Source organism: Garra rufa, chromosome 7 (genome assembly GCF_049309525.1).
Source record: "Garra rufa chromosome 7, GarRuf1.0, whole genome shotgun sequence".
In the NCBI taxonomy this organism is placed as follows: domain Eukaryota; kingdom Metazoa; phylum Chordata; class Actinopteri; order Cypriniformes; family Cyprinidae; genus Garra; species Garra rufa.
Genome location: NC_133367.1, coordinates 18,182,401 through 18,198,052, shown reverse-complemented (window position 1 = coordinate 18,198,052; position 15,652 = coordinate 18,182,401). Strand labels below are relative to the sequence as shown.

Genomic DNA, 15,652 nt, shown 5'->3' with positions numbered 1-15,652 from the left:
AAATGAGAACATGTGTGACCACTAAATGTTAGATTTCAAAGTAAGAAACTGTGTATTGGGGATGAACCTGCAGACATGTAGTGGGCTGCTTTTAAATGTTTTAAGTTATCCTTGATGCTAGCAGGCTCATCAATCACATCAAAAGATACAAACTTTCATTTCACAGTAACAAATGTAAATTGTATTTTATTGTGGTGCATCTTTTCCCCCCTCTGAAACATGTCTGATTTTTGCAGTTGACACTTTTTAGGTCTGTAATCCATACACACATTGCTGTCATTAATGGGCGGTTACAATCAGTGTGCTCTAGGGGGCAGCATTTAACTTTATTTACAAATCATAATTTCAGCTATCAGCACAGTAGAGAAGAGAATTTAGTTTTGTGTTTATGGTCGTTGTGTTTATGGTCATGGCATCAGATTTCGTGAGGGATAATTTTCTTCTTGTGTGACATTTTAAAGATCACGTTATTGTAATATATTTTAGATCCTATTAGATTATATAATAGCACATTTGATCATTTATATCATTCATTTGATCATTTATAAAACATTGGACCCCATTACCTTCATCAGAATGAATTTTATAAATAAATTATAAAGTGCATTCAGAAAGTATTCACTTTTTTCAATTTTGTTATGTTGCAGCCTGATACTACAATTGTTTAAATTCATTTCATGTTTGTAATCTAGACCCTTTGCAAAAACACTTGAAATTTAGCTCAGGTGCCACCCATTTCTCTTGATCTTTGCTGAGATGTTTCTACACCTTGATTGGAGTCCACCTGTAGTAAATTAAACCATTTGGACATGATTTGGAAAGGCACACACCTCTCTATAAAAGGCCTCACAGCTGACAATGCCTATCAGAAAAAATGCCAAACTTGAGAATGAAGTTGAGCTGAATGTAATGTTTGGGAGAGTTGAGTGCAAAAATATTATTCAGGAGAAGATAAATCAAGTATGGCAGAAAGAATGGGAAGAGGGAATTAAGGGTAGACACTTTTTTACAATACAGCCTACACTAAATCACACCTCAAATATAAATTTAGAGAGGAGGGATAGTGTGATCTCTAGATTAAGGCTGGGGCACTGAATTATGCAAGCATCCAGATGGCAGATGTGCTTGTGGAGAAGCATATTTATATTTTAGAGCATTTTAAACTATTCATTTCCAATTTAAACTTTCTTGAATTCTTGAACTTAATTGAGCTTGAACTGGCTTTCTATGCAACATATTGCAGCCTTAAAGGGATAGTTCACCAAAAGAAATGTTGGGAGATGTTATGACCTGGCTCAAAATCACAATATAAAGAGGACACATACCACAATTGATCAATAAAGATAAAGTATTAATTTGAAAACAAATCAAGTCTAGGGAAAACAATCTCCGGTTACTTGACTGTAACCTTGTTCCCTTTTGAAAGCTACAGTCGATGCTGCGCTGCTAAGCGCATTGGGAACGAGAATACCCACGCCGCCGTGCTTGAATATGTCTGGACTCCTACGGTTGTGCAGGTGTGTTTCACAAGAACGCAAGAAGGCCTAGACATTAGCTTGTGATGTTGACTCAAGAACATGAGAGCCCGGAGTGGCATGAACATCCAAGCTATAAAATCTTATGAATGTGTGCGGAGAGGACCAGCCTGCCGCATCACAAACTTGTTGTAGGGGAGCACCCCTTGCCAATGCATTGGACGAGGCGACCCCCCTGGTGGAGTGAGCCCTAAGGCCTATAGGCGAAGCTTGACCGCGCGCCTCATAGGCAAGAGCTATAGCATCCCTGACCCAATGAGAGATGGTCTGCTTGGTGGCAGCTGCTCCTCTGTTATGGGGGCCATAACAGACGAAGAGTTGCTCCGACTTACGCCACTGGCTAGTGCGGTGGATGTAAGCCTGAAGAGCGCGGACTGGACACAGTCTATGAGAATTCTCCTGCTCCGGCGTTGTGAACGGTGGAGGACAGAAGGCTTCTAAAATGACCGGATGTACAGCCGAGAATGGCACCTTGGGCAGATAATCAGGATGAGGATGCAAAATCACTTTCACCATTCCTGGGGCAAAGTCTAAGCAGGATGGCGCGATAGACAGAGCCTGCATGTCCCCAATTCTTTTTAAGGAAGTTATTGCCATTAGAAAAACCATTTTAAGAGTCAGAAGTTTGTCAGACGCTGATTCTAGAGGTTCAAACGGGGTTTCAACCAGACCCTCAAGGACTATAGCTAAGTCCCAAGAAGGGATCTTGGTTTTGACTGGAGGCCTCAGTCTCCTGGCCCCACGAAGGAAGCGGGAGAGCAGAGGGTGCCTCCCAAGCGGTTCCCCATCAATCAGGGCGTGGCAAGCCGAAAGAGCGGCCACATATACCCTAACAGTAGCAGGGCAAGTGCCTGATGATAATTTCTCTTGCATGAAGTCCAACACTGAAGAAATCTGGCAGTTAACTGGATCTACATTGTGTGCAGCACACCACCTTTCAAAAATACCCCATTTAATGGCATAATTCCTCCTAGTGGAGGGAGCCCTAGCACTTAGGATGGTCTCAATAACGGCAGGTGAAAGCCCAGTGTCCCTTAGTTGGTTCCCCTCAGGGGCCAAACGTGAAGATTCCACAGGTTGGGCCTGGGATGGAATATCGTTCCCCCCCCTGCGATAGAAGGTCCCTCCTCTCCGGAATCGCCCAAGGCGAGCCGTCGAGGAGAGATATTATCTCCGAGAACCATACTCTGTTCGGCCAACGCGGCGCTATCAATAAGAGGCAAGACCCTTGCTGGCGAACTCTGGCTAGAACCCCCGGGAGCAGAGAGACTGGAGGAAACGCATACAGGCGCATATTGGGCCATGAGTGCGTCATCGCATCCAGACCCAACGGAGCTGGGTGACTCAGAGAGAAGTAAAGGGGACATTGCGCTGTCTGTTCGGAGGCGAAGAGGTCCACTTCCGCCTGATAAAATCTGGTCCATATCAGATTCACTACTTCCGGGTGGAGTTCCCACTCGCCCGTCGGTAATGTCTGTCTGGACAGTAAGTCTGCTCCCACATTCAAGTGCCCTGGAATGTAAACTGCCTTGAGTGACAGGAACTTTTCCTGGGCCCAGAGGAAAATCTGTCTCGCTAACCCATTCAGGTTGCGAGAGCGCGGACCTCCCTGGTGATTTATGTAAGAGACTGCTGCTGTGTTGTCCACCCGCACTAGGACATGACAGCCCCCTAATTGAGGGAGAAAATATTTCAGAGCCAGAAATATAGCCATCAACTCGAGGCAGCTGATGTGCCAAACGAGCTGATGGCCCTCCCATGCCCCTTAAGCTGGACGACCATTTAAGGCCGCTACCCAGCCCATCAGGGAGGCATCCGTCGTTAGCAGTTTGCGACGACATGGAGCCTCTAGAGTGGGACCCAAGGTGAGGAACCGGGGTCTGAACCACGGAGATAGTGTACAAAGCCATAGCGGCGCGCCACTTTTATTTGCCTAAAGGATTGGCTCTTGGATAAAATCCTCCGGCTTTTAACCACAACTGAAACTGGCTCATGTGCAACAGCCCCAAAGGAATCACCGTGGATGCTGATGCCATGAAACCTAACATTGTTGGCACTGACGAACAGTGCATTCTTGGCCTGGCCTGCCTTTGGTCATGGTCTGCCGAATGGTCTCGATTCGAGCGGGAGACTGCTGCGCCCGCATCGTGATCGAATCCCAAACAATTCCGAAATAAGTCATTCTCAAGGCAGGAGAAGAACACTTTTCTTGGTGTTGAGTCTCAACCCTAGAGAAACCAGATGAGCTAACACGATGTCTCGTGATGGATCTCCATCTCTCGCGATTGTGCTCAGAATTGACCAATTGTTTATGTAATCCAAAATGCGAATGCCCTGGAGTCGTAATGGAGCCCTGTGCGGGTGACAAGGCTAGGCCGAATGGAAGAACCCGAAATTGGTACGCTTCGCCCCCGAAAGCGAACCTCAGGTATTTCCTTTATTGTGGCAATATTTCTATGCGAAAATATGCGTCCTTCAGATCGATCGTGACGAACCGATCGTGATGTTGAATCTGCGTCACGACCGTCTTGACAGTTTACATCTTGAACTTGAGCGCTTTAACTGAATGGTTTAAGCCTCGAAGATCTAGATTGGACGCAGCCCCCCATTCTTTTTGGGAACCAGGAAGTATCTGCTTTAATAGCCCGACTGTCTTACTGAAAGAGGAACATGCTCTATGGCCTCTTTGTTCAGAAGATTTTGTAGCTGTTCTGACAGTACGTGCATCAGTTCCGGTTTCACGGAAGTGTAAACCACGCCGTTGAAACGCAGAAGATGACTGATAAATTGGATTTTATATCCTATCTGTACTGTGATTAAACCCCACAAAGAGATGCCTGGCAGAAGCTTTACACGCTGCCAGACTCTGAGAGTGGTATTAATTTAGTTTTAATACTTCCTTTTGAGGGCATGTTAGATGTTCAACGTCCAGAATGACAGCTGAAAACGACAGAACATCTAACATTTCGCTGGAAACCGCTGCCCCCCGAGGCACGAGAAGTGGCGGGGATGGAGAGGTTTTATGAGGGTATCGGGAAGTGGCGAAGATGTTGAACACGCCACATCCCGCGGGGAACTACCCTCACCGTAGATACCAGACCATCAGGACTTTCTATTTTTGTTAATAATAGTCCTGAGGTCTGGCTTGGGAGGTTGCTGAGCGCAGCGAGCCTGTTCCCAGTCTCTACGAGGGGAAGCACGCTAAGCCACGCTCTGCTTTTTAACCTCCCTAGAAGTTGAAGGACCGGGGCGGGACTGTGTTAGACGGCCCCTCCCCTTGAGTGCGGCGAGAAAGAAATTGCACAAATACTTCCTCTTGTTTCTTTACCTCCTTATATATGTCAACAATGGTATTAACCAGGTTTTCAAATAAACCGGAGGGAGAAACGGGGGAATCTAACAGGAAAAAACAGTTTTCTTTAATTCCTGTCAGATTCAGCCACAGTAGCCTCTCCGCGCTGATCAAAGCACGACCGCAGGCGCGAGCCGTTTGCTTGGTTGCACGGAGAGAGACACTCAAATCCTTCAACAAATCAGCCTGGTACGCCTTTAACACTGCCATAGTGTGCAACGCAGCACCAGCCTGACCTGCAGCTTGATAAACTTTACCCACTAAGCTGATGTTGTGCTACATGGTTTAGTGGGCAGGGTAGGTTTCTTTATAGACAATGTAAATTCGGGCGAGAGATAGCTCGCGAGCGTCCCTTTCACCCGACAACTCCATATATCCCCGCGACTTCGCACCCACGATAGTCGAAAAGTCGACGTCGAAGGCACAAAGACACGAGAAGTACATGAGAAGTATAATCATCAAATTTACTGTGTTTGGGGATCTCTTGTTCGCGTGGCCAGTCAAGCTGCAACCTGTCCACCGCGCGAGTAACCACCTCTAACAATTCCTCGACAGATCTCTTTCCGCGAGAGGAATGCTTAGAGGCTGGCTGCTCGTGCTCTGACGAGCCAAGAGATATGTTATCCCCCTCGAGAACCGAAGAAGCACTGGAGCGCGCTTCGAGATCACGAGAGGGGATATTAGGATCTGGTGACGCGGCAAGCGAAAAGGACTAACCCGTCTCTTGCTCGTCATTTAGATCCATACGAGAGCGGACTGGTGCGGACTGGAAATAGTCCAGACGGGAGTGAAGCATCTTAACTGTGAGCTGGTCACAGTGCTCACACCCGCCTTTCTCTATAGCCAGAACCGCGTGCTCTTCCCCCAAACAAACAAAGCAGTAATCGTGTGTATCCATCTAGTCATAAGCATGGAGGAAAACAGCGCTTACCGGTTTGTTGACTCATTCTCGCTCTTTTTCCTTTTAAACTCTTTGAATAGAGAAAAGATAGAAAAAGAGTGAAACTTCTGCACACTGCCTAGCCAAACTAACTCCTAACAAAGATCAAGGATGAGTAAGAGAGAGTTCTTAGACGCACACACACACAGAGTGATCTGAAGACAAAAGACCTGACGATGCACCTGTGGCTCATCTATTTATAGCCTCGTGCGCGTGCGCTCCGGTGACGTCACCAACCGAGGCTATACTGCCGTTTAGTCAATTATATTGACGTTTTACATACAATATTCACAGCTGGTCACTTCTAAAGACGTTCCCAATGCGCTTAGCAGCGCAGCATCGACTGTAGCTTTCAAAAGGGAACAACACAAAATCAAATCAATAAATGATTGAAAATGGAATTCTCAATAAAGCCATGAAGGTGTGAAAGCAAGATGGGAAAACAAAAATCCAATCTTGCCCTGCGTCTAAATGTTCATACTATCAATCCTAAATGGTATGCGAGATTACAATAAGTGTGTCCCAAAGCATAGTATGCTGAAAAGAGTATGCCAAAAGTCCCCGGATGGTCTACTATTCCAGGTCGATTTTTGAAGTGTGAATCCATGCACACTCTAATGGCTAATATTAACCACAATCCACTGCGCTTTGGTAAAGGATTCGGTTCAGAACTACAAACACGAATCAAACGCGTTAAAAAACTACAAGCATTGCAGAGGCGTGATTGGCAGTTAGGCAGAGAAGTTTAGAAAAGGAGGTTTAAGTTACTAATAATCCACATTTAACATGGTAAAAATATGTGTTTAATGTTATCTGGGTTATATCTGAAACAGCAATGTGAACTTTTATAAACATCCGTTTGGTCGTTAACTTTTAAATGCATCATTATGCAAAAAATATGAGCTGAGTTTTCGGCATGAAAGACCCGCGATTGGCACAAGACCCTCAAATTGACAGGCAGGGGTGTAACAGGACCCAAAAAACTTTGGACCCCATTACCTTCCTCATTAACTGTAAAAAAACAAAAAAAAATTGTGACATTTCCTTTTACTATCTTTTTTAATTGTTACACAGAAGAAAGTAAGTAAGAAAGTAGTTTTAGGATGGCAGATTTGAATAATTAGTCCAGTACATAGAAACTGCATCATATCTAATTTAATACAGCTTTATTTTTGGTTAAATTAATCCAGTTATACTGAGATATACAAAACTGCAGACATTTTAACTGAAATGCAACACAAGAATGACATTGTACTGCTGTTTAGTAAAGAGTTCAGAAGTATCTGAGGTTTAGTGTTTATGAAGCGCACAATGATGATGAAGTCATGTTTCAACACTTGCTGGTGCTTCGAAGTGGTTTTGCTAGCTGGTTGTGAATATCGTAAGTCTAATCACTTAAACAGTAATATCAAACCTGAGGCACCATTCATCTCTGTAGCACAAACGGTTACTGTAACATTAACTACATATAGTTATAGTGATTCTTGCTTTAAACTGACTGAGCTGTCTGGTTCCTGAATACTGAACGCTGCATAAAGTTCCTGGTCCTCAGGAAAATTTGCATCAAACATGTACAAGAGTTCAGGCTCTGAGTCTGGGCTCAACCTATAGAAGAAAACAGAACCAGCCTCCTGGTCCAGGAACACCCCGAGTTTTCTGATGGACTCAGTTTGAAGTGGTTTAGTTAGTGATTTGTTGTTTTTGTCATGAGCCACAAATACTTTTTCTGAGCAACATAAACACCACGACATCTTATTGCGTCCCAGACGTACGGTGTCATTCGCACCCTTCCTCTTGATTCCCTTACAGGCCACACCTATGTGCACACCTGTCCCGATCACATCCACCGTAAAGAAGCAGCGTCCTGACAACGGCTGGCAGCACAGGACCTGGTTGCACTTGTCAAATCTTTCATCATTATCAGGAAGCTGTTGCTTCTCCCTCTTGCGAACAGCTACTGTGTTTTTCTCAGACAGATGGAGGTATTCATTAGCCGTCTGAGGGTCAAAGGTGAGCGTGACAGCATCTAAAATCAAAAGTAAGAAAGTTCAGAAAATGTCTTAAATGTAGATTATGTATAATACTTTAGGGAAGTCCCATACCATATTCCATTTAAAGCTACTTTTAAAAAAAACATTTTGGTAATTCTTTCATTATTTAAATGCGGGCCGGTTTTTACAATATTATGTAAATTAGAGAAACGCATGCTTTTGCACTTCAATAAGTGTATCTGTCACACTGCAAGACCTTTTAAAATGAAAGTGTTAAAAATGGTGAAGCAGTTACAGCATCTTCAAATACACATTCATCTACATTTTAACCTACAATCTTTATGTCGACCCATGTTTAAACTCACATTTGTACAGTCCTGGTTGATGACTGCAGACTCCTCCAGTGTGAATTCTAGTTAGAGTTAGATTTAGGGTTAGGGTTAGTATGGGTTAATATGTTGAGATTAGTATCACACCATTGCACATTTTAATGGGATCCAGTGGATGTTCATTCCAACCTTCCACATGAACCAATACCAGATAAAAGCTATACCTTAGTAAGGGCAGCTTATCCTTCAGTTGCTTAACTTTCTTTTCCACGATGTTTCCAAGGTCATTATACTGCAGGTCCAGCTCTCTCAGACTGGCTTTTTTTAAAGAGGACAGCAACTTCAAAACTCCCTCTTTAATTTGACAGCCTGAAAGTCTAAAGAAACATTTTTTGAAAGATGAAGCGGTGGTAGATTTGACTGCAGCTGCATCACAAACTGTAAATAAATGATTTCATATTGCTTTGTCTGAAAATTACCACTTTATTTTGATCATGTTGTCAAAACACTAACATGCAATAGTGAGGGGGCGGGACATTGATACTGTTTCCTATGCAATCATAGCCAATCATAGCATTGGCCGATTACTGACTGAAGTTTTAAAAGACATGCCCTTTAAAACGGGTAGCTTTAAACAGAGGGTCAGAATGAATTAATCATTTTTCCACATTTTTTGTGAGCAAAAAACTGTATCATTAGAAGTGAACCTCAAGGAACACACTAAAATAATAATAATAAAAATCCATGTCATGACCCCCTTAAGTTATTATTTCAGTTATTTAACAACACATTTGCATGTTCATGGTTCTTTAATGTCAGTTAATGCATTAATGGTCACATGACATACACCTAAACAAATAAAATATTTAATCTTGTTCATTTTTATTTTGATTGAAGTGCCTTTGTTAATTATTTTTGCTTTTCAAATGTACCAAATTTCAACACATTCTCACTCCCAACCTGTCGCATATTGATGCTTGATCGGAACCCATTGGTGTCGCTTTTGATGCTCAAGGTACCCCTTTAATGTCATATTTTTAAAGCATAGACCAAATAGTGTAATGTAATTTAAAAAAAGAATAATCACTCTGACATATAGGCAATAATGGTAATATTATTACTCAATAACATTATTTGTATAAATTTATTATTATATATTATAATAATATAATTTAATCATGATGATATAAAAATTCCAATGCCTTTTGCATAGGCTTCTTATTTTAAAGCAATGAAGAACCGGGCACATCGTAAAATTATGTTTACCCTGTCTGTCAAAAAGTGACGCCAAAGCATCAGGCATCAATATGTGACAAGTTTATTTCATCCACTTGCCTGGAACCTAATGTTTGCAGTTGGTTTTACTTACTTCAGAACTTCAAGATGACACTTAGCACTCCACAGCCCAGCTGAAAGGATTTTCACTCCTTCATCTTCTAGACAATTGTCACTGAGGTCCAGGGTTTTCAGATTCACATTTGACCCTGAAATCACATCCTTGATGAGCTCCATGTCCTGACTATGGAGATCGTTGTGGCTGAGGTTCAGCATCTGAATCTGGCATTTAGGATCACAGAAGGCCCTGGAAAGTTGCGTCAGTGCCGACAGTCCCAGACTATTGTGGCTCAGATCAAGATGAGTCAGGTGAGAGTTTGGTGAGGTCAGGAAAGGCATCAGGATATCACAGTGTTTCTCTGTGAAGCTGCTTCCTTTGAGCCTGTCAATATTGTTACAATTTTGCATGTTCACTCTGTTAGACTAAACTTTGACCTTTGAGTATTTTATGATACACTATGAAGATGTTTACAGATGTTTTCGTAATACTTACATAGCCTTTCTGAAGCATGTAATGGCTGGAGAGAATCTCTGAAATCCTTCTAAAGTGATGTTGAATTTCCTGAGGACAAACTCATCATGGCCTGTATCTGACATCACAGACTGGAAAGCCAGAAGCGTGCACTGAAACAGTGTGAGGGGCTTTTTGGTCCGTCTGCGCTCAAGATTTGGCATTTGCAAAAAAGACCTGTCCTTGAGCTCCACGATGCAGCGGACAAGACTAAAGCATCTCTCAGGGGACAGAACTTTTCTCCTCAAACACTTAATGTACTTGGACACTTTTTTCTGATCTTCTAAACTACTGTTTTCCAATCGAGGCAGAAGTCCTTCAAGTATTCGTCTGCTGGAATCACAAGAAATTCCGAAGAGAAAACAGATAAAAAGATCCAAGTGTTCGTTTGTGCTTTCCACAGCCACATCAATCACGCTTTTGAGAAACTCAGACAAATTTGACTTTTGCCCCCTTTTTGCTTTAGTTAGTCCCAGGGAGTCTTGATTTCCTGATAGAAATTCATGAAAAACAAACAAGGCTGCAAAGAATTCCTGGACACTGAGATGGACAAAGCTGAAAAGTTTAGTTCTGTTATATCCAAACTTGCACTCAAAGACACAGGTAATGATGCCAGGATATCGAAGAGCTTCAACAGGAGTAATATAATATTTCCTCAAGTCTTCTTTACTGAAGATGGCATTCTTTTCCTTCAGCTTCCAATATGCCAATGCTGCCAGTTTCTTAATCAGTTCTTTGTGCTGTATGAGAGCATCTTCTGGTGACACGTTTTGCCCTTGATATTTGTTGTGGCTTAACACAGTCTGAATGAGCAGATAGTGGATATACATTTCTGTCTGATTTGAGGGCTTGTCCCTGTCATTATTTTGCTTTTTGATGATGGTTTTCAGAACAACCGATGAAATCCAACAAAAGAGGGGTATATGGCACAATATCCACAGGCTCTTATGGGACTTCAGGTGACAGGTGACTTTTTGGGTTAGATCTGGATCTTCAGACTGCCTCATGAAGTACTCCTCCTTTTGTTCATCTATGAATCCTCTGATCTGCGTGACATATCCCTGTTTGAAGATCTCAGCTGGAAGCTGTTCAGCTGCAACAGGCCGGCTGGTGATCCACACGTGTGCGGATGGAAGTAGTTTTCCTCTTAGAAGGTTTTCTAGGAGGACATTCAGTGTGGCCTTTTTAGTAACATCTGGCAAAACGCTGGTTTGAAAGCTCAGTTCATTTTTATATTCATCCAGACCATCTAGGATAAACAGAACTTTTCTATCACAGATCCAGTCAAAGATTGGTCTCGCCTCTTTAAACCCTGAGTAAATAGCACAAAGCAGGTCAAAAAGACTCTGGTTTTCACCCTCAAGCAAGTTCAGCTCTCGGAATGTGAGCAGAAAAACAAACTCTAGATCCTGATTGGCTTTTCCGCTAGCCCAGTCGTGGACAAACTTCTGCACAGTGACCGTTTTCCCGATTCCAGCAATTCCTTTTGTTAAAACAGTCTTCATGGTTCTTTTTTCATCCAAGGGCGGTTTAAGAATTTCATTGTAGTTTATGACCGTCTGCCCTGATGTGTTTAAATCATTCATCGTCTCAATCTGACAAATCTCGTGTTCTCTATTGATGGGGTCTGAATCATCATTGATGATGAACAGCTGTGTGTAGATCTTATTTAGAGAAACAGACTTTTGTTGTGCACTTCCCTCCAAAATCCTCTCAGACTCCTTCAACATTATTGATTTCATCTTATTCTTAACGTTCTGAAAAATTTCTAAAAATTAGGAAAAATTTGGAAAGTCATGTTATTAACAGGACATCCACTAATGAATGAATTGTTTTAGGCAACAAGAGTTTTGACATGTCTTTTCTGGCTCTTACCATTTTTGTTTATTGAGGTAGAGGGAGATACTGGTGAGAACTGACAGAAAAAAATATAACAGTATATATTATATACACTTCAGCCATATCTTAATTGAGCAACTCAGCAAAATGTACAATATTACAGTATTTCAATGATTAGGCACTCACCACACATACATTAAAATCACCACCTATTTTGGATTCATGTATGTTTGGAGCAACTACTATGCCACCTTTACTATTCTTCTGGTCAATTCTGAAGTCCTGAAGATTCTGGCTTGAATTTTGATTTGATAGTTGTCTGAGTGATGTAGAACTCTTATTATTATTAAGTTGTGGAATGTCGTTATGCCGTTGCAGTGCATTGTTTCCTAATTGTGTTTGTACACTGTTACTACCTGTTTAAAAAATAAATACATACGCAAAACAGTGCAAGTGTTACAGTAAAGCTTATTGAAGTTTGAGCATTTTCTACAAAGTACATAACAAAACAACAAATATTTTCCTACTTTCGATACGTCTCCGTTTAGGGCACTTGTCCATTTTTAATGCGTTTTTCTTTTCAGATCTGTTCTCTTTCGGAGGGTCTTCCGACTTCCTGGTTGCTCCACTGTGTTAAGATTAACATTTCATGATACATTTTTATATATTTTTTTTATGTTTACATTTGAAAGTAAATATAAATACTGCCATTCAAAAGGTTGGAATCTTTAAAAGTTGCTCGCCAAGGCTGCATTTGATGAAAAAGATATGTGAAAAAATAGGCCTAGGTTATATCTAAATTACAAAAGTGCATAATATGACACCTTTAAAAAATGCTACGCAATCACTGTTATCTTATAAACATTTTAAAAAAAAAACTTTAAAAGTTTTATATTGGCCACATAATGACACCACCAGCCTGCCTGCATTTGTAGCTAACATTTGTACATCACCGTCTTTTTCTTAACAGTCTGGAACCGGAAATAAACCGGTAAATAGGCTACTGTAATACCTGTACTGGCGCTTGATCGGTTTCTTCTGTAATACAGGACTCTTCTTCTCAGTCATATTTTTCATGTTGATTGTGTTCACGCGCTCCATCACGGAACATTCGTTTGTGTGTATATTTCGGCTTAACTCAACTGTTAAAACAATAGCGCGTTAACAGCGGCACGCGACTAACGTCAAGCGGAAAGTCGAAAAAAAAAAAAAGGTTTGTCTTCGAACGTAACCTGAGCTACAGGACTTGAAAGCGACGTTGACACACTTGATTGGTGGATTAAAGTGTCCATCTGCATTTGTAGCCAATTAACACTCAAAAAAGAACTCATCACCTTGTGCACACTTCTTGTTCTCATTCAGCAGAGTATGTGAGCGGAGAGGTGTGATTGAATGGAGGGAGGAGCAGATTTTCTTTTAAAGTCTGAGTGTCGTGGTTTTCACTTGCTCCTAGAGCGCCCATCATGAGTAAACATACAATTCATGCCAACGGCCCGTAATATAACTGTATATTAATCAAGAATTCACATGTTAATATATTTAGCTAGCCTGATAGAGATGGGTCACTCAAATCAGAAAAAAATGTAAAGGTTATATGATGACGGCAATGGACATGCGCGTCAAGTTATAGCCCAGCAAGCAATATTGCGTTTAAAAGACGTCTATTAGCCGTTCAAACACAGCCCTGACGTCTAGGCTAAAACAAGGCAAAATTGGGTCTGTCAGTGAAAATTTAATAGTGGTCTAACCATAGCCCAAAAACTACATGTACGTCAAATAGACAGTGAAAATGGATCTAGGCTAAACAACACCGAGTTTGGGCTGTACGTCAAAACAAAAATAGACTGCTAAAACAAAAACAAGATATGTATGGTGCATCACCTATGTTTTTGTTTTCTACTTACTATCACTGTTCATGCAAACCGGCTGACGAAGAGCATTCTCTGAACTTTGACTAAAGCTTTTCTCAATGTTATACAAATATTCTTCCAGTAACTTTAATAGATTGTTTGTTCAAATATATGGGTTCTTTAATAATGATTATACATGTATACATTGTTCATTGAATGTTTTCTATGAAACTCTTTTAGTTGGATGTTCATGTAACATTTAAAAAATGTAACTAATTGTTCCAGAATGTTCAGAGAACAATGTCCCCATAATGTTTGCAAAATGATAGCAAGGGATGTTTCCAAAATATTTCATAACCAAGAAACCAAGTTTCTATAACATTGAGAAAACTTGATGTTTTTAAACTTTTTGAAAAATTCAGATTTTTTTTTTCATATTGTAACATGAACATTAGCACATTCTTAGAGCATATTTTTGTTAGATGGGAAGACTGTTGCAATTTCAGCTGGAAACACTAAATGAGAACATCTATGCGGCCAATAAATGTTAGATTTCAAAGTAAGAAACTGTGTTTTGGGGATGAACCTGCAGACATGTAGTGGGCTGCTTTTAAATGTTTTAAGTTACCCTTGATGATAGCAGGCTCATCAGTCGCATCAAAACATACAAACTTTCATTTCACAGTAACAATGTAGATTTTACAAACACATTGCTGTCATTAATGGGCGATTACACTCTGTGTTCTCAAGGGGGCAGCATTTATCTTTTTTTACATTACATAATTTCAGCTTTCAGCAGAGTAGAGAAGATAATTTTGTTTTTTGAAAAATGAAATAATAATTGGTCCAAACTGCATTAGATCCATTTAATATAGCTTTATTTTTGGTTCAGTGAATCCAGTTACACTGAGATATACAAAACTGCAGACAGTTTATCTGAATTGTAACACAAGAATGACATTGTACTGCTGTTTAGTAAAGAGTTCAGAAGTATGAGGTTTTCTGTTTATTAAGCGCACAATGACGATGAAGTAAGTATCTTATCAGTATCTGATCACTTAAAAATATCAAACCTCTCCTAATTTGAGGCAACAATCATGTCTGGAGCACAAATGGTAACTGTAACAATAACTACATATATTACTGAGCTGTCTGGTTCCTGAATACTGAACACAGCATAAAGTTCCTGGTCCTCAGGAAACTCTGCATCAAACATGTACAAGAGTTCAGGCTCTGAGTCTGGGCTCAATCTATAGAAGAAAACAGAACCAGCCTCCCGGTCCAGGAACACCCCGAGTTTTCTGATAGACTCGTTTGAAGTCGTTTAGTGAGTCAGTTTTTATTTTTATTTTTTTTTTGTCATGAGCCACACATACTTTTCCTGAGCAACATAAACACCACGACATCTTATTGCGTCCTAGACGTATGGTGTCATTTGCACCCTTCCTCTTGATTCCCTTGCAGGCCACACCTTTGTGCACATCTGTCCTAAAAATGAAATGGGTCTTCCCTTGTCCTTTTAAAATGAAATGGGTCATCGGATGCCCATTTTCCACAAGTTCATATGATTCTTTAGGGTCTTAATGAAAAGTCTATAATATACTTTGGTTAAAAATTCCCAGTAGTAGTGTAAAAAAAAAACTTTTATCTTGTCAAAATCAGCTCTTGAGATGAAATCATGCCAAACTTGAGAATGAAGTTAAATGCTTGGGAGAGTTGAGTGCAAAAATATTATTCAGGAGGAGATAAACAAGTGTAGCAGAAAAAATGGGAAGAGAGAATTAAGACACTTTTTTACAATACAGCCTACACTAAATCACACCTCATAAATTTAGAAAGGAGGGATAGATTAAGGCTGGGGAACTAAATTATGCAAGCATCCAGATGCCAAATGTGCTTGTGGAGAAGTATATTTATATTTTAGAGCATTTAAAACTATTCATTTCCATTTTAAACTTTCTTGAATTCTT

The 15,652-nt window shown here is 40.8% G+C and overlaps 3 protein-coding genes across 3 annotated transcripts in view; 1 reads left to right on the top strand and 2 right to left on the bottom strand.

The window, feature by feature from the left end:
• LOC141338024 (SLAM family member 6-like) overlaps window positions 1-15,652 on the top strand; it is a 384,898-nt gene that overhangs the window by 39,593 nt on the left and 329,653 nt on the right. The window lies entirely within an intron of this gene.
• The window catches only part of LOC141338883 (CD48 antigen-like), a 97,790-nt gene that overhangs the window by 25,967 nt on the left and 56,171 nt on the right, over window positions 1-15,652 (bottom strand). The window lies entirely within an intron of this gene.
• LOC141338888 (protein NLRC3-like) lies at window positions 7,300-12,933 on the bottom strand. Its single transcript, XM_073844503.1, has 9 exons — window positions 12,845-12,933; window positions 12,360-12,460; window positions 12,019-12,254; window positions 11,869-11,908; window positions 9,976-11,761; window positions 9,517-9,864; window positions 8,372-8,524; window positions 8,184-8,230; window positions 7,300-7,853 (listed from the first exon to the last, which is right to left on the bottom strand). The coding sequence occupies exons 1-9, from the start codon at window positions 12,931-12,933 to the stop codon at window positions 7,300-7,302; spliced, it is 3,354 nt and encodes a 1,117-aa protein (XP_073700604.1).

Coding starts and splice junctions, on each gene's coding strand:
- LOC141338888 (XM_073844503.1), bottom strand. CDS start 12,933: ATGGAGCGCGTGAACACAATCAACATGAAAAATATGACTGAGAAGAAG. Junction 12,461..12,844: donor CCGATCAAGCGCCAGTACAG/GTATTACAGTAG, acceptor ATCTTAACACAG/TGGAGCAACCAGGAAGTCGG. Junction 7,854..8,183: donor TCAACCAGGACTGTACAAAT/GTGAGTTTAAAC, acceptor TTTTGATTTTAG/ATGCTGTCACGCTCACCTTT.